The sequence below is a fragment of the Ips typographus genome, linkage group LG2, assembly GCF_016097725.1.
Source record: "Ips typographus isolate SLU linkage group LG2, UJ_Ityp_2.0, whole genome shotgun sequence".
NCBI lineage: Eukaryota > Metazoa > Arthropoda > Insecta > Coleoptera > Curculionidae > Ips > Ips typographus.
In genome coordinates, this window is record NC_138423.1 from 748,593 (window position 1) to 773,997 (window position 25,405).

The 25,405-nt window shown below is 33.4% G+C and overlaps 4 protein-coding genes across 8 annotated transcripts in view; 2 read left to right on the plus strand and 2 right to left on the minus strand.

Annotated features, from left to right (window-relative positions):
* Nucleotides 1-63: 63 nt before the first annotated feature.
* On the plus strand, nt 64-952 carry IscU (Iron-sulfur cluster assembly enzyme). Its single transcript, XM_081972211.1, has 2 exons — nt 64-222; nt 277-952. The coding sequence occupies exon 2, from the start codon at nt 290-292 to the stop codon at nt 755-757; it is 468 nt and encodes a 155-aa protein (XP_081828337.1). The 5' UTR covers nt 64-222; nt 277-289; the 3' UTR covers nt 758-952.
* On the minus strand, nt 939-9,334 carry mus312 (mutagen-sensitive 312). The gene is made up of 6 exons (XM_081972153.1): nt 8,949-9,334; nt 8,634-8,889; nt 7,964-8,441; nt 3,410-5,634; nt 3,149-3,347; nt 939-1,224 (listed from the first exon to the last, which is right to left on the minus strand). The coding sequence occupies exons 2-6, from the start codon at nt 8,648-8,650 to the stop codon at nt 1,153-1,155; spliced, it is 2,991 nt and encodes a 996-aa protein (XP_081828279.1). The 5' UTR covers nt 8,651-8,889; nt 8,949-9,334; the 3' UTR covers nt 939-1,152.
* A 314-nt stretch (nt 9,335-9,648) lies between these two features.
* LOC145724102 (uncharacterized) lies at nt 9,649-21,135 on the plus strand. 4 transcript variants are annotated; one of them, XM_081972207.1, is made up of 6 exons: nt 9,649-9,868; nt 9,946-10,002; nt 11,464-11,589; nt 11,774-11,794; nt 14,816-14,893; nt 19,418-21,135. In XM_081972207.1, the coding sequence occupies exons 1-6, from the start codon at nt 9,811-9,813 to the stop codon at nt 19,555-19,557; spliced, it is 480 nt and encodes a 159-aa protein (XP_081828333.1). In that variant the 5' UTR covers nt 9,649-9,810; the 3' UTR covers nt 19,558-21,135. The 4 variants fall into 4 exon arrangements, with proteins under 4 accessions (XP_081828333.1, XP_081828335.1, XP_081828334.1 ...); XM_081972209.1 differs by lacking the exon at nt 11,774-11,794 and having other exon boundaries at nt 9,662-9,868; XM_081972208.1 differs by lacking the exons at nt 9,649-9,868; nt 9,946-10,002 and adding an exon at nt 10,741-11,108.
* A 243-nt stretch (nt 21,136-21,378) lies between these two features.
* alpha-Man-IIa (alpha-mannosidase 2) overlaps nt 21,379-25,405 on the minus strand; it is a 47,340-nt gene continuing 43,313 nt past the window's right edge. Inside the window, exons 16-17 of one of the 2 annotated variants that reach the window (XM_081972149.1) lie at nt 24,699-24,836; nt 21,379-21,514 (exon numbers count right to left, since the gene is read on the minus strand). In XM_081972149.1, coding sequence (XP_081828275.1) covers nt 24,699-24,836 — 138 coding nt within the window. In that variant the 3' untranslated portion in view covers nt 21,379-21,514. Of the gene's footprint in view, nt 21,515-21,542; nt 24,837-25,405 lie in introns of those variants that run through there. The other variant, XM_081972148.1, reaches the window with a different exon arrangement.

Below are 25,405 nucleotides of genomic sequence, written 5' to 3' on the forward strand. Positions count from 1 at the left end.
GCGGATCTTTAACCACACCTAGAAAACTCTAACCAAAGTTTAGGTTAGGTCTATCTATACCTTAAAACCCACATGACCGAACTATCAACAGTATATACAATTGTCACGTGACAATAGACTTTAGGATGCTTTTGTAAATATCATACGATTAAGGAGGTTATGTTGTTGACATTTCGAAATTCCAGATTATACGTATACGACTCGAATCAATCACAAAAAAAGGTAAAAATTTTGCAATATAGCATTACAAAACACTAATATCCTATACATTTTCAGTTACGCAACAGTCATGGCTTTAAATCCCGGTAGCGCTCTATTAAAATCATTTTGCGGACCATGTAATCCCTTCCGAATCCTGACCGCCTCTTACCATCCTAAAGTGATCGACCATTACGAAAACCCACGTAACGTGGGGTCCCTCGACAAGAACGACACGACCGTGGGCACCGGTTTGGTGGGGGCGCCGGCCTGCGGCGACGTCATGAAGCTCCAGATCAAAGTGGATGAGAATGGGAAAATTGTTGATGCCAAATTCAAAACATTCGGTTGCGGCTCTGCTATAGCCAGCAGCTCCTATACGACCGAATGGGTGAAAGGCAAATCAGTTGATGAGGCTTTAAGGTTGAAGAATACAGAAATTGCCAAAGAATTGTCATTGCCTCCTGTTAAACTGCATTGCTCTATGTTGGCCGAGGATGCTATCAAAGCAGCCCTATCTGACTACAAAATTAAACAGAAGAACAAGGGAGGAAACTAGAGACTTAACCTGGTAATATTAAGTTTTGCTCTTCACATCTGATATGCAATACAGAATATCTGGGTTTTGTTGGGTTTGAATAGTTTGTATGTTTTATTCTGCATTGCAAATTGCAATAATGAAGAAAAAGAATGTGATATAAGTATAGTACATTAGTTGGATTAATGATATTAAAATAAAATTACCACAATACAACTTTTATTACAACCTGTAATAATGTAGGTACAAAAAAGTAAATATAAAACCAGATAGAGGACCTTGAAAAGTGTAAATACATGACACACAAAACTTAATGCAAACACTGCTTGCATTAACTTAAAGTTTTTTGTAACTGCAACTAATAATATACAATAAAGTAAAAACACAGGAGACTTTTAATCAAATAATGTCTTTTATCACTTGTTGGGACGTTTACCTTGTGTAGTTCTTATTGTTATACACTTCTTATCCAAAAAACTCAACAGATCCTGTAAGAAAAATGCTAATTTTAACATACAATGGTGGCTTTTCATTATTATTATAGCCTAGAAGGGATGGATTATTATTAAGGGAAATTTGTTGGTTTATCATGGAACACCCTGTATTGCAATTAATTAAATATACAATGTTTCCCAAATTTGAGTGTCTACATTGTAATCTTGGGAACTGTAACAGCTGCAGAAAAGTAGGCAAAGTTTTTGCCAATAATTTGATTTGAAAACTGTAAAAAAACCCATTTTAAACAAAAAGCTTTATGGTTCATGTAAATAGTGCTTAATGTCTCTTGGGATAAAATCAATTATAAGGGTAAATGACCTGGCATTTGAAGCCAATATCTATCTTAATTACATTACCATTTTAAAGTTGAGAAACTGTTTGATATGTAATTTTTTAAGATTTTTGCTATTTTGTTATCAAGAGATCAAAAACAATTTTTTGAAGTTTCATCAACAGTCCAAATGTTTGCAAAGAAAACTATTGTATAATCGTATCAGTTAAATTTGGCACTAATACAAGGTTTTATCAAATGTTCTCTAGTTTCTAAGGAAATTAAAATTTTGGCAACGTCTCACTATTTTTAATAAAGTGTGTGAGGTTACTGGGGTCAGGTGACCTTTTTTGATCTAAATTGTTAGAGAAAAAGTTCAAAGCCAGAATTACAATTTTTTATTTTTTCTTGAAACTTTTTGCTTCAAATAATTCAGTTATTTGACAAGTCACTGAAAACCGTAAAAATCGTGAGATTTCGAAAAAAACACAAATTGGTCGATAATTTGGGTATTTGGGCAGTTACGGACCTGAAACGTTCACTGGCTAGTAAATTCATCCTAAAAGTCAATGATGTACTGGAATTTTTTTTAGAAAATTTCTTAGTTTTAATTAGACGGCAATAACAAGGAAGCAAATAACAGAAAACTCACTCAACTGATAGAAAACACAATATTTGGCCCCTAATTTAGATATTTGGGCAATTACAGATCTAAAACTTTTACTGGGGCTAGTAAATTTAACCTAAAAACAGGACCGTACTGGAAATTGGTTGGAAAAAATTCTGGTTTACGTTAGTCTCGAATAACCAAACAGAAAATGACAGAAAACACGCTCAAATGGCATGAAACACTGTTTGGCCCATAATTTGGGTATTTGAGCAGTTACAGACCTGAAACTGAACCGTAGATATTACTTTTTTGCACTTAAAATTAAATTCACAGCCATATGGGAAAGCCCAATTCATGTTCGTTCGTTAAACGTAGAAAGTGTTTCAATCCTGGGCCGCATTCGTTTTCAAGCTCCATGGAGCGAGCAGAGCGTTTTTGACGTCACGATGACGTAATTTAGCAGAACTATAATTTCAGTAACTGTCAAATGACGTCATTGTGACGTCAAAAAAGCTCTGCTCGCTCCATGGAGCGTCAAAACTACCTCCCATTTTTCTGGAACATCCTGTAAATCGGAAAAATTCACAAAGACACTGAAAAGCGTTTGTATATACTTAAATTTTTTTAGGTACACGGTCAATTCCTATCGACCACGCTGTAGAATGTGAAGTTATAATGTTGACCTAGTTTTTTTTTATTAAACACACTGTAATGAGTTAAAAGGGCAAATCTGTTTGTAATTTTTCCAAAAACTGCAGAAATAGGTCATTTGCCTAAAACTAACATTGAGTTAATTAATAATTTTGTTTCGTATTATGGCGTTAATATGTTTTGTCCTAGTTTTTAATATTTAAACAAACATCAGAAACCAAACTATATTAGGATGATTCCAAAAGATTGTATCATCATAAACGACATTAAAAAAAACATTTCTTTACATGAAATTCAATTATTGTTACTTTCATGTCACATATTCCTATATTATTCAAAACGAGGCTGAAATTTTTAATATTTAAAACAAACAAAAACTTACCTGAATATGATACTTGTAGCCTAATTGTTTCAACATGTTATGAAGAGACTCCAAGTGTAAAGGTTCATACAAAAGGATACTTTCTTTGATTGAAGGATTCGAGGAAACGAAATTGTGCCAGACAATTTGTAACGGTACGGGACAACAAGGAATTTTCGTCGGTCGTCTTCTTTCAAAAATGAAATCCTCCGGTTTTTCCCTAGTAGGTACAAAATCCCGGAGTTTTTTTAATTATATTTTTATAAGTTGGGAAATACTTACTGTTGTAACAATCGGTCCCCCAGAATTTCTATCTGATTAGCATCCTCCACTTCTATTCTAGTGTCATTTTTCTTTCTTCGTTTAATAACCATTCCTTCATCATCAGAGTCTGCATCAGCATCTACACTACCAACTAGAGGATGCGTAGATTCGTAGATGTATTTAAGCAACTGCGCTCCTCTAGCCCTTTTTAGGGCTTTCACCCCCACTTTCTCCAACTCTCTATTGATGGCTGGAGTGGTCATGGAGTCAAAATCCGGCATTGGTGTCACATTTCTAGTTTTAATTATGTAATTATCTGGTGTGTTTGCTCTCAGTTTTGGTGATGGAGTCTTATCCTTGGATGGCACTTCTTTTTGATATTCTAGGTTCGGAGTGTAGTCTGCTTTCAATGGAGTGTTAAAGTGACAGGAGTAATTCAGCTCTTCGTCGTCAATTTGGCTACTTTGAGACTCTTGGCTCAATTTCAGCTCATCAAAAGTATAGTTGTCTTTGTTCAGCATTTCTTGGACGTAATCCGTTATGTTTAGCTCGGCAGAATTGATGTTAAGTGATTTTCTGGATATTGTACTGAAGTTAACTTTGGGTGTTGTAGGGTCTAAGTTTGACTGAAAGTCCATATTGTTTTCATCTGTGGAAGAATCGTCTGATATTTCTATACAAAGAGAATGTTGAGATACAGAATCAATGTCTTCTAAATTATTGAGTTCTTTTGATACTAATGATGTGTTTTTGATGTCATTAAAAACAAATTCGTGTGTTACAGACTCATCAGAATTTCCATCATCAGCCACTGAAGATTGAAAAGCAATCTTTTTCAAACTGTCATTATATTCCATAAAAGCTGGTAATGAGTCATTGACGTCATCTGCTAGATGAGTTTCATATGTGTTCGCTGTTTTCTTATACTGCTCACGGTTCATAAATTCCACATCAGCGGCTTTCGCCTTCAAATGAGACGATTCCATCTCATTTTCTGCACTTTCTAATTCATAATTTACTGTTAAATCGTGATTGAAACTGTTATAATTTTCTTTTAGGGAGGAGTTTGGTGATAGTTTCTTGGTAGAACAAGACTTTGGTAGACTATTTGCTGAGATGTCAAGCATTGTAAAATCGAAACTCACATTTTCATGATTAAGTTTGCGTTTATGGGGAGATGGACAATGTTGACTGATGCGCTCTAATTTTGAAAGTGACTGAGAGGCTTTTGTATTTGAATCCATGGAAGAATCGTCGGATATTTCTATACAAACTGAAGACTCAGTTTCGGGTAAATCATCACTTCTAGAATCCAAGTTTTTTACATGAATTTCATTGGAAATTCGAGAATGATCCTTATTTATATCTTGGGAAGTGTTATTGATGTTTTTTAGGCTTGCATCTGCTGATTCTGACTTCACAAATTCATCTTCTAGAAAACCGTTAAATAACGAATCTGTAACTTTTGAGTCATTTTGGTTACATTCTACTAGATCCGACGTGCCAGGTAGTATAAGAATGGAGTTTACAGTTTTACTATCACATTTTTGAAAATCAGCAGTACACTCTTTAGTGTCAGAGTGACTGGACTCATCCAAATTAAATTCTTCTGGTGCTGTCAATGGTTTGATGTTGATTTCTGGCGGATTTTTACTTTTGCCACAAAATGCACCTTCATCTAATTCAAATTCATCAAGGCTGTAAAAACTGGCCGGTTTTGCACTAGATGAACTGCCAATCCCCTCTTCCGGATCACTGTCCGTTAAATCAATTGATTTTGCTTTAGTTGACATGTTTCGTTTATTATCACTTTGTATCTCTTTTAAATGAGTAGACTTCTTTGGTGACTCTCTGTCTAATTCATCTTCTGACTCAAATAAATCAGGACTTAAGCATCTAGAGTCTGAAGACAGTTTTTGTACGGTTTTAACTGGTGATTTATCTCTTCCAGGTATTGAACTCCAATCCCTTAATAAATAACCGCATTTACAAGTATCTTTGTCCAAACCCAGGCTGTCAACGTAAAAGTAATCACTTTCAGACCAAATTAATCGATTTTTAGCGACTAAATTCTGAAGCTTGCTGCCGTGGCAATAAGATACGTTCGTTTTAATTTTTGGTTGCGGTGGAACGTTTGTCTTTAAAATTTCTGAAATTTTCTGGTGGATCAACGATTCTCTCTCTTCTTTAGACCGCAAGTTGAGAATTGGGGTGATGTACTTGAAACGGTTTTTTTTGGAAGGCTGCAAGACAAAAAAAGGTTTCTTTTTAAAGCTAAAACAGTCTGAACAAGCCAAGAAAATTAAACAAAAATGCTTGTTTCACATATTTTTTAGTTTTGTTGAAATCCTGCATATTATTTGACACGTTCTAACTTGGTTACTATGACAGCTAGAAGGTTCCTTCAACCGTTGATATGTAGCTTATTATTTTGGATTTCTTTTAACTAAGCAACATTTTCTTTCAAACGTTACAATTAACCCAAATATTGACCGGGAAATAGAGTAGCGCCAAGTAACAGTTTTTTTTTAATGTCATAATTTGACAGCTCATAGCTTGAGACAGTGTGACAGTTAGGAGGTTCGATCAAACGTCAAAATGTAGACAGTAGTTTTGGCAATTCTTTTACCTAATACAATTTTTTCCAAAAATTTCAATTAACCCAGATATTTCAAAAGAAATACAACAGTGCAACAACTAGAAATAGTGAAGGTGTAACAATGTGACAGCTTCTAACTGTTTTGTATGACAGCTAGAAGGCCCGTTTAAAACGTCAAAATGTAGCTCGTAAACTTGACTTTCTTTTAATTGAATACAATTTTCATTCAAAAATTACAATTAACTGAGTTATTTCAAAAGAAATACAACAGTGCAACTGTACTACAAGTAGTGATGAGTGAAGGTGTAACAATTTGACAGCTCCTAACTGGGTCCGTATGACAGCTAGGAGGTTCGTTTAAACGTCAAAATGTAGCTAGTAAATGTCACTTTCTTTTAACTGGATACAACTTTTGTTCAAAAAATACAATCAACTGAGGTATTTCAAAAGAAATACAACAGTGCAACTGTACTACAAGTAGTGATGAGTGAAGGTGTAACAATTTGACAGCTCCTAACTGGGTCCGTATGACAGCTAGGAGGTTCGTTTAAACGTCAAAATGTAGCTAGTAAATTTCACTTTCTTTTAACTGGATACAACTTTTGTTCAAAAAATACAATCAACTGAGGTATTTCAAAAGAAATACAACAGTGCAACTGTACTACAAGTAGTGATGAGTGAAGGTGTAACAATTTGACAGCTCCTAACTGGGTCCGTATGACAGCTAGGAGGTTCGTTTAAACGTCAAAATGTAGCTAGTAAATGTCACTTTCTTTTAACTGGATACAACTTTTGTTCAAAAAATACAATCAACTGAGGTATTTCAAAAGAAATACAACAGTGTAATTGTCTTGGTAATTGTACTAGAAATAGTGAAGGTGTATCAATTTGACAGTTCCTAACTGGGTTCGTATGACAGCTAGGAGGTTTGTTGAAATGTCAAAATGTAGCTCGTAATTTTGGCTTTATTTTACCTTAATACAATTTTCTTTTAAACATTACAAATAACCAATATATTTGACGTGAAATACGACAGTGTAACTACACTAGAAATATTGAAAGTGTCACAATTTGACAGGTCCTAACTTGGTCCCTGTGACAGAAGATTGGATCAAACGTTAAAATGTAGCCCTTAATTTGGCCATACAATTTTCTTTTAAAAATCGCAAATAACCAAAATATTGACCCAGAAATAAACCAGTGCAAATAAACAAGTTTTATTGAAAATGTCATAATTTGACAGTTCCTCATTTGGTCCCTGTGACAGTTACGAGGTTCGTTCAAACGTCAAAATGTAGCCCAAAAGTTCTGCTTTCTTTTAACAAAATAGAGTTTTTATGAAAAAAAAACAGTAATAATGGAGAAAACTGACCTAGAACACTCTATTATGCAAAAAAAAAGTAAAATACAAAAGTTTAGTATACTCTCTTCCACAGATGGAGATATGTTCTATATGTTTGTTGTTACTCATTTTTTTACATGTGCTCTCCCACAGAGTTTGAAGGCAAAGTGTGTTCCTTATAAACTCAAAATTTCCTAAAAGGAGTGGTTTTCCCAGATCCCCCTGGTAAATATTTTTCCCCCAGGAAGAAATATCCTTAAAAATGCCTCAAGAAAAAAAAATGTCCTAATCTGGCCCTAACCCTGCCGCGCCGCGCCGTTTTGCTATCAGCTTGATTTATTAGCTGTTGGCTGATGAAAAAAACTTTCACTTTAATGCACTATAACTATACTATACAGGGTGGAAAAGAAGTGGGTGCAAAAAATTAAATTTTCCAAGTAAGTAATATTTTTGTTTAAGACTGATAATTATCTTTAAGGACCAACTACCAGTGTAGATTGATGATAACTCAAAAGTTTATGAATAAAGGGCTAAATGCCAAAAATCAGAACTCATTAATAAAATTAGCAATCTCTTTTTTTGGCATTTATCTACTTATTCTTCAAGTAAACTTACTGAAAATACAACTTACCTGATTTACAGTCTTAGTTTTTAGATTCAAAACAGGCAACACACTCTTTGCAGATTTAAATCCAAACTGCTCCAAATTAGTTGGCTTGACGTTCTGCAATATTGCACTTAGATCTGTTGTTTCAGTTTTACTTGCACTATCAGAACTATGACCATATTCAGCATCATAAGTTGATTTTGATAAAGCTATAGCCATTTGCATATGTTCCCCATTAACTCCAAAGTTTTCCTTTATGATTTCTAGAGTTGAATTTTTTGCCACTTTTTTTCTACCAGTTGTTCTGGTTTTTGGTGGGTTTTTATTCAGGTTCCAAGTGGTTTGACTGGGAGTTTTTATAGCCACAGGCGATTTAAAATCATCAAGAGAATCATCCAATACTTGGTTACATGTTTTTGACTCTACTTGATTTTGGCGAAAGTATTTGGATATTTTTTCAGTCTTGGCCGGTGGTGGGTTTTTGTTTTTTGCTTTGGACTTGCTGAAATAACAAAACACTGTTGGTTCACCATTTAAATAAACATATCTTTGTCTTTTTTTTTTTCAATCCACCCCATCTGGATGTTTTACTTTCTAATATTATACTTGTGGTTATAAAAAGATAAAGTTATTTGACTACATTTTATTCAACTACTAACAGACTATTATATTTTACTTTATATAAAATTCAAACCTAGGTTTCTTATTCATCTTTGGTGGGGTCAACTCCTATAGGCAGGCCTCTCAACTCTTTCAACAACTTGAAAAACCGAGATTCGGGTTCGGGTTCGTTTTTGTATGCTTCCTTTTCTCTTGCTAGTATTAGTAATCTGTCTACAGCTGGATCGGTCCAGGCAATATTAACGTGAGCTGCTTTTTGTTTTACCGCTTCAGAATCTTGCACAAACTCATGCATATAAGATTTGATTTTTTTACCTCCTGGTAAAACTCTAATCAAATTCGAAACAATTAAGATGAGAAGGTTTATAGGGTGTTTTGTAGCACTTACTCTATAATGATCCAAGATACTGCACCAAACACCAATACCCCAGCGGCCCAATAATTTCTTTGTGTATAAAATGGAGTGCCTTTAGTTTGTCGTGGTTTACGCAGTCTTAGATCAATTCTTCTATCCATATTGCTTTTTAAATGTGAATAACTGAGATTAAGCACATTGCAGTGTCCTGACTTGTCAAGTTTTTCCCTGTGTGTTGGTTACTTAAGTGGAATTAATAGAAATATAAAAAGGTGACAAAACTCTGTCAGACTAGCCGGACTAACCTACTAAATTTCCACATCCACAATTAAAAGGTTTTTTAATAATTACAGTTTACAGTACACATTAGATTAGGATTAGATCAGATAATTATTAAATGTTTGGTTATGTATAAGTATAAATATGTCAAAAATTACCCATAATTCAGAATTAATCACGTGACAGTTGCTACACTTCCAGGTAAGGCATCACAGGGTAGGGCGTCTGATGCTTTGTTGATAGCACTGTTGCCATTTACTTTTTTTCTTTTTGATTCAAGTGGTAACTCCCCTCTCTATATTTATAGAAAACACCGAGTACAAAATTTAAATTATCATATGTTAATTCATAATTACTCTCAAACGCACATTCTGTTATTTTAAAACCGATCAACTAAACGTGAATCGATTTCAGCTTTTTAAAATGATGGTAACATATTAGTCATATTACACGTTTGGCAACGTTGTAGGTACGGTTTATTTATTTACAGCTCATTATTGCTCAAGGTATTTCAGCAAGGTTCTAATTAATATAATAGTTTATTACTAGAACGTGACCTCCTGGCTTAGTCACTGTTTTTAACCGTAAAAATTGTTAATATTTTTGTGCAAAAATTATGGATGACGATTGTTGTGAATTTTTGCGGTGTTGTTGTGAATGTGGCTTATGTTTAGGTAAATAAAACTCCTAACTTTTAATAATAATTATTCAGTTCTGGTGTTTTTAGTCTTATAATGTTCGTTTGTTTTAGGGCTGTGCTGTCTTTGTTGCAAAGGCTCCAATCCTGCTCCTGCTCCTTATCAAGCAAGTAAGTATGCAAATAGTGTAAATTAGTGAATTCCTTAACAACAACTGATAGGTTAACTTTCTTTGCTAATTTGTCCCCTTTGTGTTTATGTCTTTTTGTTTAGTGCAGCTCATGTATGCTAAACATGTCAATAGAACACCATTAGGTAAATACTGTTTTTTCATTGGACTATTTCTCATTATTCTCATTATTTGTTATCTCATATTATCTAAAAGAGTGTCCATTATTATGATTTACAACTAAATAAACAGAAATTAGAATAGAACAGAAAACAGGTAGGTATTTGCTGAAAAAAATTTCTCAAAAACCATTAATTGTAGGGATACTAATATTGGAATTTTTCTGAGGGTTTAGTTTGTATTGTAGCAGGTTGAGGAATGGGGCTTAAAAGTCTACAATTTTTATGAAACTGTTAGGATGAGTAAACAAATTTAGTCACCTGATTTTTCCTTTTCTAAGCCTGTGACGTCGATCCTGACTTTTATACTAATTACTACATATTTGCACCTTATTGACTTTACACTGTATTTGTTTAACCAAATTTAAGTATATTAAAAGAGTCTGACAAATTTTATTCCTTTCAATACTGCTCGCATTCAGCAAGAAACTTATATTGAATAATTGAATAAGCTAATATTGAATATATAAATAACATTTGTGGTGACATTACTAGGGCACATCCCTAGTGAAAAGTAATACGACAGACTGACGTGTAAAAGATAATTGTCAGATGTCATTCACGTCAAACAGTTGTCAAATCAACATTTTCTTGCACCAAGTTGCTGGGTTTGGCTTTTTGTTTGTTGTTGATTGTTGTTTAGTGAAGATGTACAAAAGTGAAAAATGATTTCATAACACGAAAACGATCACTTTGCTTAGAGCAAATTTTGATAATTGCGGTTAGTTTCATACCTTACACTTGTCATTGTTATTGGTTTGAGTGGAGAGTTCAAAACTTCCATTTTACCAAGGACTAATTCTATACAAGGCCTACAAAATGGATATAATAGGTCCAATTGCTGTGATTGTAGTGTGTATTATCATTTTTTCTTTGTGCGGTTGGTGTTGTAGAAGGAAGAGAGAAGGTACAGTTTATGGGCCAACTGGTGAGTATGTTTCTATAAAATTTTAGCTATCTGTAAAACAACACTCCCTGAATATCCAAAAGCCAAGTTATCAGTTAAAAGAGCAGGATAGTAAAAAGAAAACCTAGATAGTGGTATGTGAATGTTGAATTTGACCTTGCAAACACTTGTGAAATATTACTCATTCATTAATTGTTTTTTTTGGTTACAATCATATTCAGATCATTTATAAGTACAGAATTATTATTGATCACTCAAACTGTTTATTATTTTTAGTAATACTACCAGAAAGAAGCAAATTTCAAATGGTTTAACACATTTTACATCAAAATACTAATAACTATACTGATTAATATTTACTGATATATACTTACAGGTCCAACTGTAACTGTTACTTCACAACCAGTTCCACAGCCTTATCCAGTTCATGGAGGGCCACCCCCTTCAGGTTATGCAGGTGTTGGACAAAACTACCCTCCTGCAATGCCTATGCCACAACCAGGTAATTATTTTTAGTTGTTTCATTGATTATCCATGTTATTTTTTCTGTCTTCAGTGTTAGTAACAGTCTAGTTATTTACTAAGTATTAACTTATACTTCTAGAGATGGGATTTTTACTTGTTTGCTAATGAATATCTTCAAACTTGTTTTATGTCTTTGAACTAACTCTTTGTAATGTTTTCAGGGTATTATCCACCTCCAATGGGTATGTGGTTTTCAAATTCACTGCTTTTTTTTTTATTAGTGCTTTGCTTTTTCAACTCAATTTCCTTATGCTTGAGAGTGCACTAACTGCAATAAAGCCAATTTACTATTGCAGGATAACAAAAAACTATGGCACCTAATTTTCAACTTTAATCAAAACTAGTGTTTAGGCTTATTTTCTCTTCAAATTCAAAAAATAATAATATGTGCTGTGGTTGGTCAGAAGAGTAGCCACAACAACATTATCCCATTCCATTTGCTGCAATTTGAGCATTATTGATTGAATCACATTCAAAAAGTAATCTGACTCCAGTCATTGCATTGGTTGGCTGTTGTTAAAAATATTAAATTTTATGAGAACTTGTATATTATGTATGAATAGTCCTGGTAAGCATTTTGCACTACATGAGAAATAAGCCAGAGGTAAATCACTGGCGCATTATAGGGTACAAACTGTAGGAATTAGTCAGCATTACTTGGGAATTGGCAACATTACTAAGAGTAATATAAGTACCACACGTTACTGGGCAAAGTAGTATTATTAATAAAATTGAAAAGGTCTCAATTATATTATAAAAAAAATTATCATCTAACATTGAAATATATAACATAAATAAAGTTTGGTAATTTTAATGAAATCTGTTGGAAAATAAGAAAGAATTATGAATTTTGTAATTTTATTTTCAAAAATGTTGACTGTCTTAGTGTCTGGCGAAACCGTACAACTAATCAATAAACTTTATATGTCAATAAAAAGCTCATTTCATTAGCTATCCATTGATATATAAAAGCTTATACAAAGTGTAGCAAATAAGCTAGTTATTGACGATTGAACGAAAAAAATCATGAAAAAATGAGTCAACTTTCACGCCCTCTAGTGGCCACACCGTCAAACCAATTAACCCCAGTTGGGGTATTTTTAGAAAGCTCATTTTATTGGCTATTCATTGATGTATAAAACTTTACCAAAAATAGCGCAATTAAGCTAGTTTTTGAGGACTAAACAAAAGGATGCACCAAAAAAGTGATAAAAAAAATTGGTCAAATTTGACGCCCTCTAGCAGCCAAACTGTCTAACCTGTCAACCCAAATAGCAATATTTTTAGAAAGCTCATTTCATTGGCTATCTATTAACGTATAAAACTGTACTAAAAGTAGTTCAAATTTTTTGACTGGTTAAAGGCTAATTTGACTATAGAAAATTAGGAAAACACGGTCACGTGACTTACTAGATCTACCACGACGTAATGCTTGGAAGTTTTTTGTGAAAAACTCTTTTTGCAAATGACAATTTTCGTAAGGGTCAAATTTGCCTGAAACACCGCCACTGTCCTAATGGGTTTTGCGTTATGTTAGTGCAAGCGAAAATCGACCTTAATGATTGTATTTCTACAGTTTTGTTACTACTCTAGATTTGGTAATCATTGTGCTAGGTTTGTGCCAAATATCAGGGCCGTATCTGCGCGATTTTAAAAAAAAATCCTTTAAAAATATTAAACCGGTAACAGTCAAGAAAAACATTAGCTTTGGAGCCCTCTAGCGGCCAAACGAAGCAACCTATCAACACAGGCGGTCATATTTTTTTGAAAGCCCATTTTATTTTCTATTCATTGACATATAAAAGTCTATACAAAGTGTTATGTGTGGCAATAAAGACAGTTTTGACTAAATTTGACAACTACCACTTTAACCTTCATTAATTCGGTTATTTTGACAGTTACAGGGTGGTTCAATGTATCAATTTAAAAAGTGATTTTTTGAAATAAGTGGCGTAATACAAACTTCTTTAATTTTGAACAGAGAATCAGACAGAATTTCTGTCCTTTTGAGAACTGATTTTTTGACCACACTGTACATATTATATATTTTGACGTTTTTCTGCACCCATTCCTAGAACAAACCTTGTCTAACAAAACACAAAAACCAAGAAAAAAACCTTTCCTGATATGTATAAATTAAAAATGTTTTGGAGACCGAAAATATCAAATTTCACATAAAAAATGATAAATATCTCAGAAACGGATACAGATAGGTGTATGACATAAATACACGAAATATGTCTAGAATTTGACGTAGAATACAAAAATGAAAAAATATACAGGGTATCCCATTCCGGTTAATTCGTTGCACGGATATTTTCTTATTTTTACTTTTTCTAATTAAAATAGGTTTTTTTATACTCTGCAGTTGTGATAATTCAGGAAGTTTAGTCAGGTTAGGTTAGGTTAATTATTAGGAATTACTAGACATTACACGAAATTAGTGGGCATTACTGGCATATTAGGATACATACATCTTCCCATTTTGTCTTCATCATTCATTTTTTATTGCTATTTAATTTTTACAAAGTTTTGGTTGGTTTTCCCTCAGTTTCAGCTAAACCTTCCAATTACTACCTAACAAGTGATGGTTTTTCTTATTCACACTGCTTATTTTTGTTCTTTTACAAGAACCACATATTTGATCCTACTGAAAGTTGTTTATCTTGGAGCTTTATTAAATGATTTGAGTGGCAATGTAAGCAAAATTACAGTAGTATTCAACATTTCTGTACTGTAGGACCTAATAAAGGACAAATACTAATAGATTTTTGAAGCTTTAAAACCCTGTAACTCATTAAACATGGTTTGAGAACAAAAATGGGCTTCTCTGTCATAAAATTCATAAAATTATGAATCATCCTGTATATCATGTTGATATGGGATATTTTATGCAACTGCATTGGCATTAACTGTTATTAAAGATGCTTTGTTAGCAGTACCAAGTTTATTTGAAACTTTACTAGTGACATCCCCAGCATTACCAATTTGAGGAATTTTGTTCACACCCAAAAGTGCACAAAGGACAATTTAGGTCTTCCCCATGAAATATTTGATTTTCTGTTTGTTTTTGTTTACAAGCAATTGCGCTCTCAAGCAATTGGAAATTACTTTGCATTTGTTTTAGGCTGAGGATTTTTTTGTAATCAATTCTACTTCATTTTCCAGGATCATTAAAACTGATTTTATCGCAACTATTTCAGGTTACCCACCACATTCTGTACCCTACCCGCCTCCGCATGCAGGTTATCCCCCAGCGGCGGGGCCTTACCCTCCAGCAGGTAATTTAATTCTAATGTTATAACATATTTATTCAGCTCAGATAAATTTTGTATCTGATTTATTAGTTTTTATGATACTACAAGACAATTAAACCTCAATATAATCTAAGTGTAATGTTATCATTCTATAAATACAGCGGTGAATTGTCTCGTTCTCCTAGTCTGATAAGGAAAGCTATTGCAGCTTTGATTATTTGATTTTCTGAATAAAATACACTTACTAGCCAGTATGTTGTGTATGCTGTTTTAGGCTATAACAGAGGTTTGTGGAAATGTGTTTGTTGTTTGAAACTTTCTAGTTTGTTACGCAAAATTTTTAGAAAATGCAATTTTAAAATTCATGAAAATATTTTCCAGCCATTCTTCACGACCGTTTCTTTGAAACAACTTTTGATTTACCCTCACCACTTTTTTTCAAGAGATGGAGAGAAAAGGTTTTAATCAAAGTTGTTACTAGTAAATGTAGCTTCATTTTGCAACTATTTTCAAAATGGCATTGTATAAGGTTGTCTGGTAATGACTTTCCCCTTTTTACTAGATTTTCAAAGCTTTATTTAATATATTTAGAGTTAACAGAATTAGGTCAAATATGCGCCATTTTGTTCGATAACTTGCCATTTTAAAGGTAATTTCATTATGCCACTCTCATAGAATTTCTTGTTCTTATTGGCAAAAACTGGGATAAGCGGTTTTCACAGTCTTTTCTTGAGTTGAATTTAATATCGCCAATGGAGTTTGGCAGCGCCAAGAAGAGATGATAATCCGATGGAGCTTCTGGCGGGTCGCTAAAGATGTGTGTGGCCTGGCGTTGTCCTGATGGAACACAACTCCTTTCCTATTGACTAGTTCTGGCCGCTTCTGATCGATGGCTTCCTTCAAACGGTCTAGTTGTCCGATGTACCGCATCTCATAGTGTATAATTTCCTTCCAATCCCACCAAATACACAGTAAAATCTTCCTGTTTGTCAATCCTGGTTTGGGCCACTGCGCCAGCTCTCGCCCACTATCGTTTGCGAACAACATTATCGTAAGTAACCCATTTCTCATCGCCAGGGAATATCCTCTTCAAAAACTGCTGTTTGTAGTTGCGATTTAGCAATAATTCGCTGATGGAAATGCGATCATTTAGGGTTTTTTTTTTGGACAATTCGTGGGACACCCAAACATCCAGCTTTTTCGTAAATCCGCTTGTGGTACAGTGGGTTCAGGATTTCTTGTGTCGTTTTGACTGGTTCTAAAACGCCGAAACCATTATTCGGCTGTTCGAATCCACACAGTACCATCTCCTACAACACTATTCTGACGATGCGATTCGCGCGCAGTTTTGCCTTGCACGAAAAACAATTTCAAAACAGCGCGAACTTCCGCATTAGTAAACTCCATCTTTGAGTGACTGTCACTTGTGAACGAAACGTCAAAATTAAATAAATGAGGCGTCGTTTTGTATCTAATTTCATAATAATTCAAACACGATACAGAGTTGCTAGATGCAGCGTTATTTGCGAACCCCACAACGGTTGAAACTCCCTCTAGCGAAAAAGCGGCAAGTCATTACCAAACAGAGCTGTCGCACGCAAAAAAAGTAATTAAATTACAATTACCAACTACTCTCAAATTCGTGAAAGTAGTTGAATTACAATTAGTCAATGTTTTTAAAATGTAGCTGAACTACCAATTACTTCAGTAAAGTAGTTGAATTAATAGACAATTACAGTAGTTCAACTACTGGCATTAATTCAATTACTGATAAAATGTAGTACAACTACTCAAATGTAATTGAACTACTAAAAAGTAATTTATTTATTGGCAGTAGTAAATGTACAGGGTGTCCAAATAAAAGTGGCACTCGACTTTTTTGACTTAACGGTTAATCATAGAGCTTTGAAAAAAAAAATTTTGTTATAAAAAGGGGCCAAAAGAATCGCTAGAAAATATTTTCAGTTTCAGGAAATAATAATAATAATAATAATAATAATAATAGCTTTATTGTTCAACGATACACAATTAAAGAACAATCATAGTACACGTGTGATAACGTGCACTACAAGGAAAAAGACAGATGCGTAGGTTGCATAGCTTTTTCCAAAAGCGTGCGAAAAACAGATTTTGACAAACTGAAAATATCAATTTCCAAGCTAAAACTATTGTAAACATTACACATACTATATAGCGGAGATTGAACAGCCACAGTAGAGCTCGAATCAGATGAGAAAAGGCCACCGCATCATCAATGACGCAGTTTTTAAAACTATTTCTTTCTCCTTCTACAGTTGCCGTCGCATTAGATATAATCAGAGGCGTCCTATTAAAATATTCCCGAAAATAAATTCTTAAGCGGTCAAAAAGCCACTTGGCAACGTAGTACGGTTTTTACTTGGACACAATTAAAACAGATGCGGCAGCGGCCAGGGACAGATGGACCTTTTTATATGCTTTTACTAGCCGGCACTCTAAACGGTGTTGCCAAGTTTAAAAAAATGTAGTGGCGAACAGGGAGACTTAGGGGGTTAGGTTAGGTTCCGTTTTAGTCTGGTGTTTTGGTTGTATTGTTGATGGTCGCAGTTGAAGTTCACACAGTGTTATGAATGAAAAACGTTATTTTGTCATAATGTCTTCCAAAAAGGTTGGAAGGAAAGGTGTTATCATACACAGCCAAGGCCGTGAAATCGTCAGTAACGTCTTACAATTTATGAAGAAAGAAGCAGAAGGAGTTTCCATTCCTTTGAAAAACTTTTTGTCTTTTATTTTCTTTATTAAAAACGAAGAAAACGTTTCATTTTACTGATAAAATAATAGCACACCACTGACTGGCTGCAACAACTTGGAAAGTAACGAGAGCAGCAATATTTAAAGCGAGACGTACAGAGATTGTGACATCATCGTTTGATGACGCCTGTGGCCTTTTCTTAGCTGATTCGAGCTCTAGTTCTAGCGTAAACCGTATAAAACAACTCTTTATTTCGAATATTTACTGACCTGGGAACTCGAATACTAATTAACTTTAAAAATTCAATATTATCAATTTCATTATTCAGTAAACCGTATAAATGCATTGTAGTTGAAATCCAACGTCTATTTTGTAAACTTATAGTCTTATAAACATTCTGCAGAAATTCCCGTTGGTGCCATATGTAATCTCCCGTAATTCTAAAGTGTTTACATTTTAAATACCTGCTTTGAACCGACTCAAGAGAGTATACGTATTTTTCATATATGGGATTCCAGATAACACAAGCGTATTCTAATTTGCTTCTAACAAGTGTCATATAAAGAAAGTCTAAAACATCTGTAGTATCGAACATTTTTGAATTTCTGACAACAAAACCTAACAGTTTTGAAGCTCTATTAATTACATTAAAAATGTGTACAGAAAATGATAATTTACAATCAAACGTAACTCCCAGATCACAAATTTCAGTTACTCTATTCAAATCGTTGGTTACAATTCTGTAGTCAAATACTACTACTATAATGTCCTCAAGAGGGCGTACTAACACCTTTAACTTAAAAAAAGTGCATATCTCCAAAATTTCAAATACAATGGCACTTTGAAAATACTTGCAAACAGAAGCTACGTTTACTAGCAACAACTTTGATTAAAACCTTTTTTCTCCATTTCTTGACTTAAAGTGGTGGGGGTAAGTCAAAAGTTGCTTTAAAAAAACTGCGATAACTTCGAAACCCCTTGTCGTAGAACATTAAGTTTGGCACCATTGAAAAGAGCAGGTTTTTTTCTATTAGATGCTCCATAAATAATTATTTAAGCTTGTTTTCTTTCGTCCACAGGTGGCGCTTTTTACAAAGAAATATTATTTTACCGCCTAACTCAAAAAAATTAAATGCAACCTATAGCGTTGTTTAATGTTAAAATGAAGAGAACAAAATACTACACCAGGCAGCAAAAATCGCAACTTTCTAACTTTTTTCTATTTTTTCATTTACCCAACCAAAACGCCGCTCTGAACCCGGTTCAGTAAACCGCTACTTCTCGACCGCGCAAAAGACAACAATCGTATCTAACCTCAAAAACAAGTAGTTCCATTACTTTAACATTCAACTACTCTGAAAGTAGTTCAATTACTCTGAGAGTAATTCAATTACTCGGAAAGTAATTCAACTACTTTCAAAGTGGTTCAATTACAGAACAAATCGTAAAATCAATTACCAACTACAACTACTTTTGCTGAGTAATTGAAAAATCAATTACAATTACTGTTTTTGAAAAGTAATCTAATTACAGTAGTTCAATTACTTAAAATAAAATTAAGTAATTGAACTACATTTTCCAATTAAAGTAATTCAACTACCGACAGCTTTGTTACCAAACAACCTTATATTTGAAATTTTGAAAAAATGCACTTTTTTGAATTAGTTTGTACGCCCTTTTATGGAGATAACAATTTTTTCTCCATTTGGACTATTTTGTGATCGTTGAAACTAAAACCTAGTAAATTCACACACACGTGCATTTGAATCTTACTCCAACTTAGTTTGAAATATGTACCATTTACCAATAACTTTCAGGTTATCCGCCCCAATCAGGCTTCCAGAACCACCCACCGCCCTATGACGTAGCCATGTCAATGGGCCCTGGAAATCCGCCCCCGCCCCAAACCGAGGCATACGGCAAACAGGCTCCTTACAATCCCCACTACCAAAGCTAAACGAGTCTTATACGTTAAGGCGACCCTTTAATTTACTTTAGTTAGATATGATTATTCAGGAGCCAATTTTATAAAGTGTCACTGACCGCCAAACCAACAAAACGTCACAAAAACTGTGTAGACTTTATAAAAATGGTATTTAAGGTGTCTCCATTTTGTATTCATATTTTTTGTGAAGCAGGTAAAGTGCTAGGTCAAATAAGGGTGACAATAAATGGAAGCGCAATAATGGTTGCGCACTTTGTTATCTTTACAAAACTTTTATTTAAACTATTTCAGGAGTTTCGGTTGTTGTTGTTTCACGTTATTACCACCTTGAAAAGTGCTAGATTTATGTATTTTCTGCTTTTTTGATTCCAAATCCAGGCCTAAATAGTTAATTAACTTTACTTTAACCGAAGACTGTCAGAGTTTCGTTTGGGGCTTTGCATTTCAGAAGCAGCAGTTATTACTTCATTCGAAAAAATCTGTAAATATTTTAATTCTTTACAGAGTGTTTGGGTTTTTATAGCGCGACTAGAGATGTACCAAGGTAATTTTCCCCACAAATAAGTTACGGAACATGGTAAGTTCCACAAAACTTTGTGGAGAAGATTGTGTGTTACTCAGCTCCTATTTGAATATTTTTGTTTTGTTAAGTTGTCGATAATTTACTGAGAATACTCTCTAGCTTCTTTTTAGTTGTCAGTTCTCAATAAACGCTCTTGTATGGCTTTGCAACAATTCAGGCAAAGGAATTGACAAGTCAGTTTTTTAGACTCTAAATTCTAAAACATCTTTTCATGACAAAGCTTGAAAATTACATTAAAATCAAAGTGTTTCTTAACGTTAGAGCTGACAAATTTGACTCCATGGCGCTGTAAACACAACTTACAATGCAATTCCATCAAGAAACAGTTATGACAGTTGTGACGTAAGAAAAGTAAGTATTTCTCAACGTCACGACTGTCAAATTTGGCTTAAGGAAGTTGTAAAAACTACTTACAGTATGGCTGCTCCAAGAAACACATCTACTTGACTCATTTTCATTTATTAATCTTTTTCTTCTGTTAGAATTCTCTGTAAAAAAATAAAAAAAATGAGAATTTTCCATCTCTAAGCTAAGTTCTGGACAAAGTCGGTCAAGATGTGGTTAAAGTCCTGCTATAAAAAACCCGGACGCCGAAAACATTACGTTTTTCAAGATTGCTTCAATAAATTAATTGTTCACCCTTTATAACTGTTATGCTGATGAATTGTGTTCCAAAAAATTCTTTTTTATCATGCTGTTTTGGTAATATAAGTTTATTTTAATGTGATAAAGTAAGTCAGTCTGCCAGACACAATTTACCAGAAAGGTCGTGCCTGGTGTCCTAATTTACTTAAGTATTTTTATGTTTTACTATAAGTTATTATATTCTTAGAAAATGTATAGGATGTTTTAAAGTTTTATCTTCGCATATTTTAAATATCACCAAGACTGGAACCAGTTCAGCAAATTATTCAACTCTGTATCTCTTATTTTTGTATATGTTGTACTTACTTGCATATTAAGCAACTGATAATGCAGTGTAAGTAATATATTCCATGAAAATACAATTTTTGATAGTAATTTATTTTTGCTGTCACACACTGTCACACCGGAGAGATCGAAAAATATTAACTTCCTGTCTCCTACAATATAATGCCAAAATTTACCTGCTCAAAGGTTTTGTTCGAGTTTTTTTTGATTAGAGAAACTTTTGGTGGTCTCAACCGACTTTATTCAATAACCACTACACATTTTACAACAGAGCGGAACTGAAATTAAAACCACTTTGATTACCTTGTTCTTTGTTTCATATCGCATCTCTACTAATTCTAAACTGTCTCGTACTTTTCCAATAAACATTACATCATCCAGGGAAATGTTAAACAGTGGACAGGGAAGTTTGAAGCCTTATTGCTTTAACGGCCAAACTATTTAATCAAACGAAATCTATAAAAAAATAGTAAAAAGACAATAAGTTAATAAATAATTTATTAACGCGGCGTCAATATTTACAGTGCTTACAAAACCTAAAAAAGTCTCATCAATATTTGATAATACTAGTTGGAGTACAGCTAAACAATAGCAGCATTGTTGGTAGTTTGTGATTGGTCAAGAGAAAGCAGCAAGCTCTGAAAACTGTTTTTTTGACAAATCACAAAATACCCACTGTGTTACCATTAGTTAGTACAAACTCTGGCAAGTTAAAAAGTGACATTTTTATGCACTGATAACTTCAATTAAGACTAAAAATGAGTACCCGAATTCCATGAGTCAATAAACAGCAAAATACTACTTAAACAAAGACCGTTATAACGTATACAATATCGAAAACTTGTTCATACAGCCTGTGTTCTTGTTAATAGGGTGCAAACCATTATACAGCGTGTCCCTGAAAGGTCTTTCAGTTAGCTGCGGTCAAAATAAAGCGATTTAGCCATATTTGCCTTAATCCAAAAGGGTGATAATTACAGAGCTACAGGGTGGCAAATCAATTTGAGATTGATTTTTACATTGATCGTAGAGGACGCCACATATGGTTTAAGCAAATTGTTTAATTCCTTTATATATTTTTCTCGGTAACGGTAAATGACTTTTGAGTATAAAGGCATATTTGCCTGTTATTTCTGCTTAGAAAAAGTGTACCTTAGTCATATGGCTACGGGCAATCGTTTTCCAAAAAAATGCGTTTGAACTACTAAATGTACGTTAATCTCAGTCTAAAACAGTCTCTCTTTTGGATTAAAGCAAATATTGCTAAATCGTTTAGACCGAAGACCTTTCAGGGACACCCTGTATTTGTTCTAGAAATGGTGAATATTACTTTTTGTTACTCACTCTAAATAAATGCTCTTTTCAATGACTTTATCCTATAATTACAATAATACCTATTAAATTAATATCTCAGGGTGTTTCTCTACATATAAGTAGAAGGAAAATAAGTTATCACATAATCACAACATATTTGAGAACTAAAATAGGTACTATAACTTATTTATATTCAGTAAACCAAAATATCAAGGAGAATTACCCATTAATACTAAAAAGTATTTCAAAAAGTGCTTTTAGAAGTAAAGTTCATTTCACAAACCGCAAGTACTGCAAAAAGGTATGAAAAATGTATGAAAGTAGTTTTTGCCAAAATTTGCCTTATATTTTAGCGGTGAACAGAAATTTCCGGGGTTTTTGTCAATGTGAACCTACAATTTTGGGTTGCCTAACTCATAATCTACTTAAATTAGGTCATTTTAAGCCAATTTTTACCCATTTCAAGGATTTTTTCGAAACTTTTAAGAAATCTTAACATTTTACTTTTTGATCGGGCCTCGATAAAAGGACGAAAGAAAATCCATATTAAATATCAAAAACTATCGTAAATGTAGCTAAAAACATGGACTTTTACTATTTTTACCGATTTTGGATTTGTTGCTCTAACAAAATATCATGTAGTTTATTGCAAAATCGTGTGTCGTTGAGTTTGTCTTTATGAGTACTTTTAAAATCTTAAGTAATATACCCCGTATATTAGTTAGGTTTGAATTAAGAAAGTTGATATACTTATTTGTGACTGATCCTGTAAACTTCACACACTCTAATTTACTATAACAACATGCAAACTTTGAGAAAAACCAGTAGTTTTTGAGATATTTGCAATATTCCAGACTTTTTGGACACCCTGTATATTACAGGTAATATATTAAGTTGCTGCAGTTAAAAATATTGCCAATAGTCCGTTTTTTGACTTTGATATGAAAAATTTACAACTTCCTTGCAGATTTTACGCTTGCTGCGTGTTATTCATTAACCTGTATTGTTTTTACTCTTGCAAAATTGGCAACATCGCAATTTGTTATAATAAAAATCGTAAAATCGATATAAATCGTAATCGTTTGTGATATTCTTAGGGCAAGCTACTAAAATAAAGTAGCTAGCTACAATAAGCTACATTGATACTCTATTATTCAGAAGAAATAGTTAAGCCACAAAGTAACTGAAGCTACTGGTTGGTTTAATCAAGTTACTTTTTAAGTTACTTGTTTGTAAATTGTAATATAATACAGGGTGACCAGGGGTTGCAGAATTGGTCCACAACTATTTTGCTAGTCATTCTATCGACTTGTGGATTTCCCCAATCACTGGGGGTCACCCTGTATGTATAACCAAATTTCTAATCAACCCAATAGTTGTGTGAATTGTATCTTTTAAAATAGTTACGTCTTATTTATCTTATTGTGTTAAAGTATACTATTTGAAATATGAAAAAAACTTAAATAATCTATGTAGCTAAAGTTACTTTTAGTAGCTCAAGCTACTTAAATATTTAAGCTACTTTTCTGTATTTAAGTTACTTCAAATGTAGCTTTATGAATATCAATGCCAAAATGCAGAAAGCTACAGCTACTTATTTGAAAAAGTAACTAGAATACACATTACCCAAATTAATTGTAGCTAAATTCTAAAAGTTATCTTAAAAAAAACTGGGAAAAACGTTTGCAATGAGTAAAAATTGGGCTAAAATGGACTAATTAGGTAACTAGTAGGGAATGGGTTAGGCAACCCTACTAAAATCTTGGGTTAGCTTCTTTTAAGGTGTCCTGACTCTCTTAGAATCTCACATTTACCAAAACATCGAAAATTTCTTCTCCTCGATAAAATGTAGCTTCCAAAGGCCGTTTTCCCCTATTTGGAATCCAAGAAACCCCAAAAACCACTTTTAGCCGATGGAACCAAACATGACTTAAATTATGTTACGTAGTGTTAGCAGAGAAAACTTTAAGTCTCAAAATTCTCTTGAGAATTCCGTTCCCTACTTTCAAGAATTAGGCCCCAGGGAGAATCACAAGAGTTAGTGAGACTTAAAAAAATGCTTTGAAAAACAGATTGGCAGCTAAATAATTTTTTAAACCACAATGCATAGAGAATTTGGGACACATTGTATAAAGCATCATAATTACTCTAAATTGAGCTGCCATTGTTTTACATTTTGCGTACTACATTAGTGCGGTATAAACAAATAAACGTGTTGTTGCTTAGAATTTAAAAACTGTTGCAAAAGACACCCGATTTTCAAACTTAACATCAGATCAATAAACAAAAAGGCATAAATCTCACTCAAATAAAATACTTAACTTACTTAAAGGTAGAAAGCTTTCATTTCCATGGGACACAACTCAATCTCGTTAGAAATGTCCAGTTGTCCTTCCGTTTTCAAGAATGACAATGTAGTTCTGAACATAGTCTTCTTATTCAGGAATAATCGCCTGAGACTTACCTGAAGTAAGGTCAAACTTTCAATAATAATTCCATTACACCAACATACAGAGCTGGATTACTTAGTACCAAGTTCTACTTGAAGTAAAGTAATAAGTAGTTTACTGAAATACTTTTAAAAATGGAATACTTGTTCAAAAGTAACTAGTATTTTTTTTAAACGAAGTACTTATTACTTAAAAAATGTCTATTAAAGTAAGTAATACTTATTACTTATGTTTTTATTAGATATCGCAGGGACCGCTTTGAATCCTTACTTAGTGCTGTAATGAAGGAGAACAAGCGCGTTATTGTTGCTGGCGATTTTAATGTGGAAATGCTGAAAAGTAATACAGCTAAGGGAGATTTTGGTGGCCTGTTGGAGTCGTTTGGACTGAAACAAACAATTTTTGAGAACACTAGAATTAGTAAAAATTCTAGCTCTTGTATAGACAATATATTTGTAAACTTTAACAATATTGTACATAGTGCCGTGCTACATACATCTACCTCAGATCACACTGCGCAAAAAGTAACTTTTAAGATAAAGAAAACCTTTGAAAAAAATATGGAATACAAAAGATTTTTTTC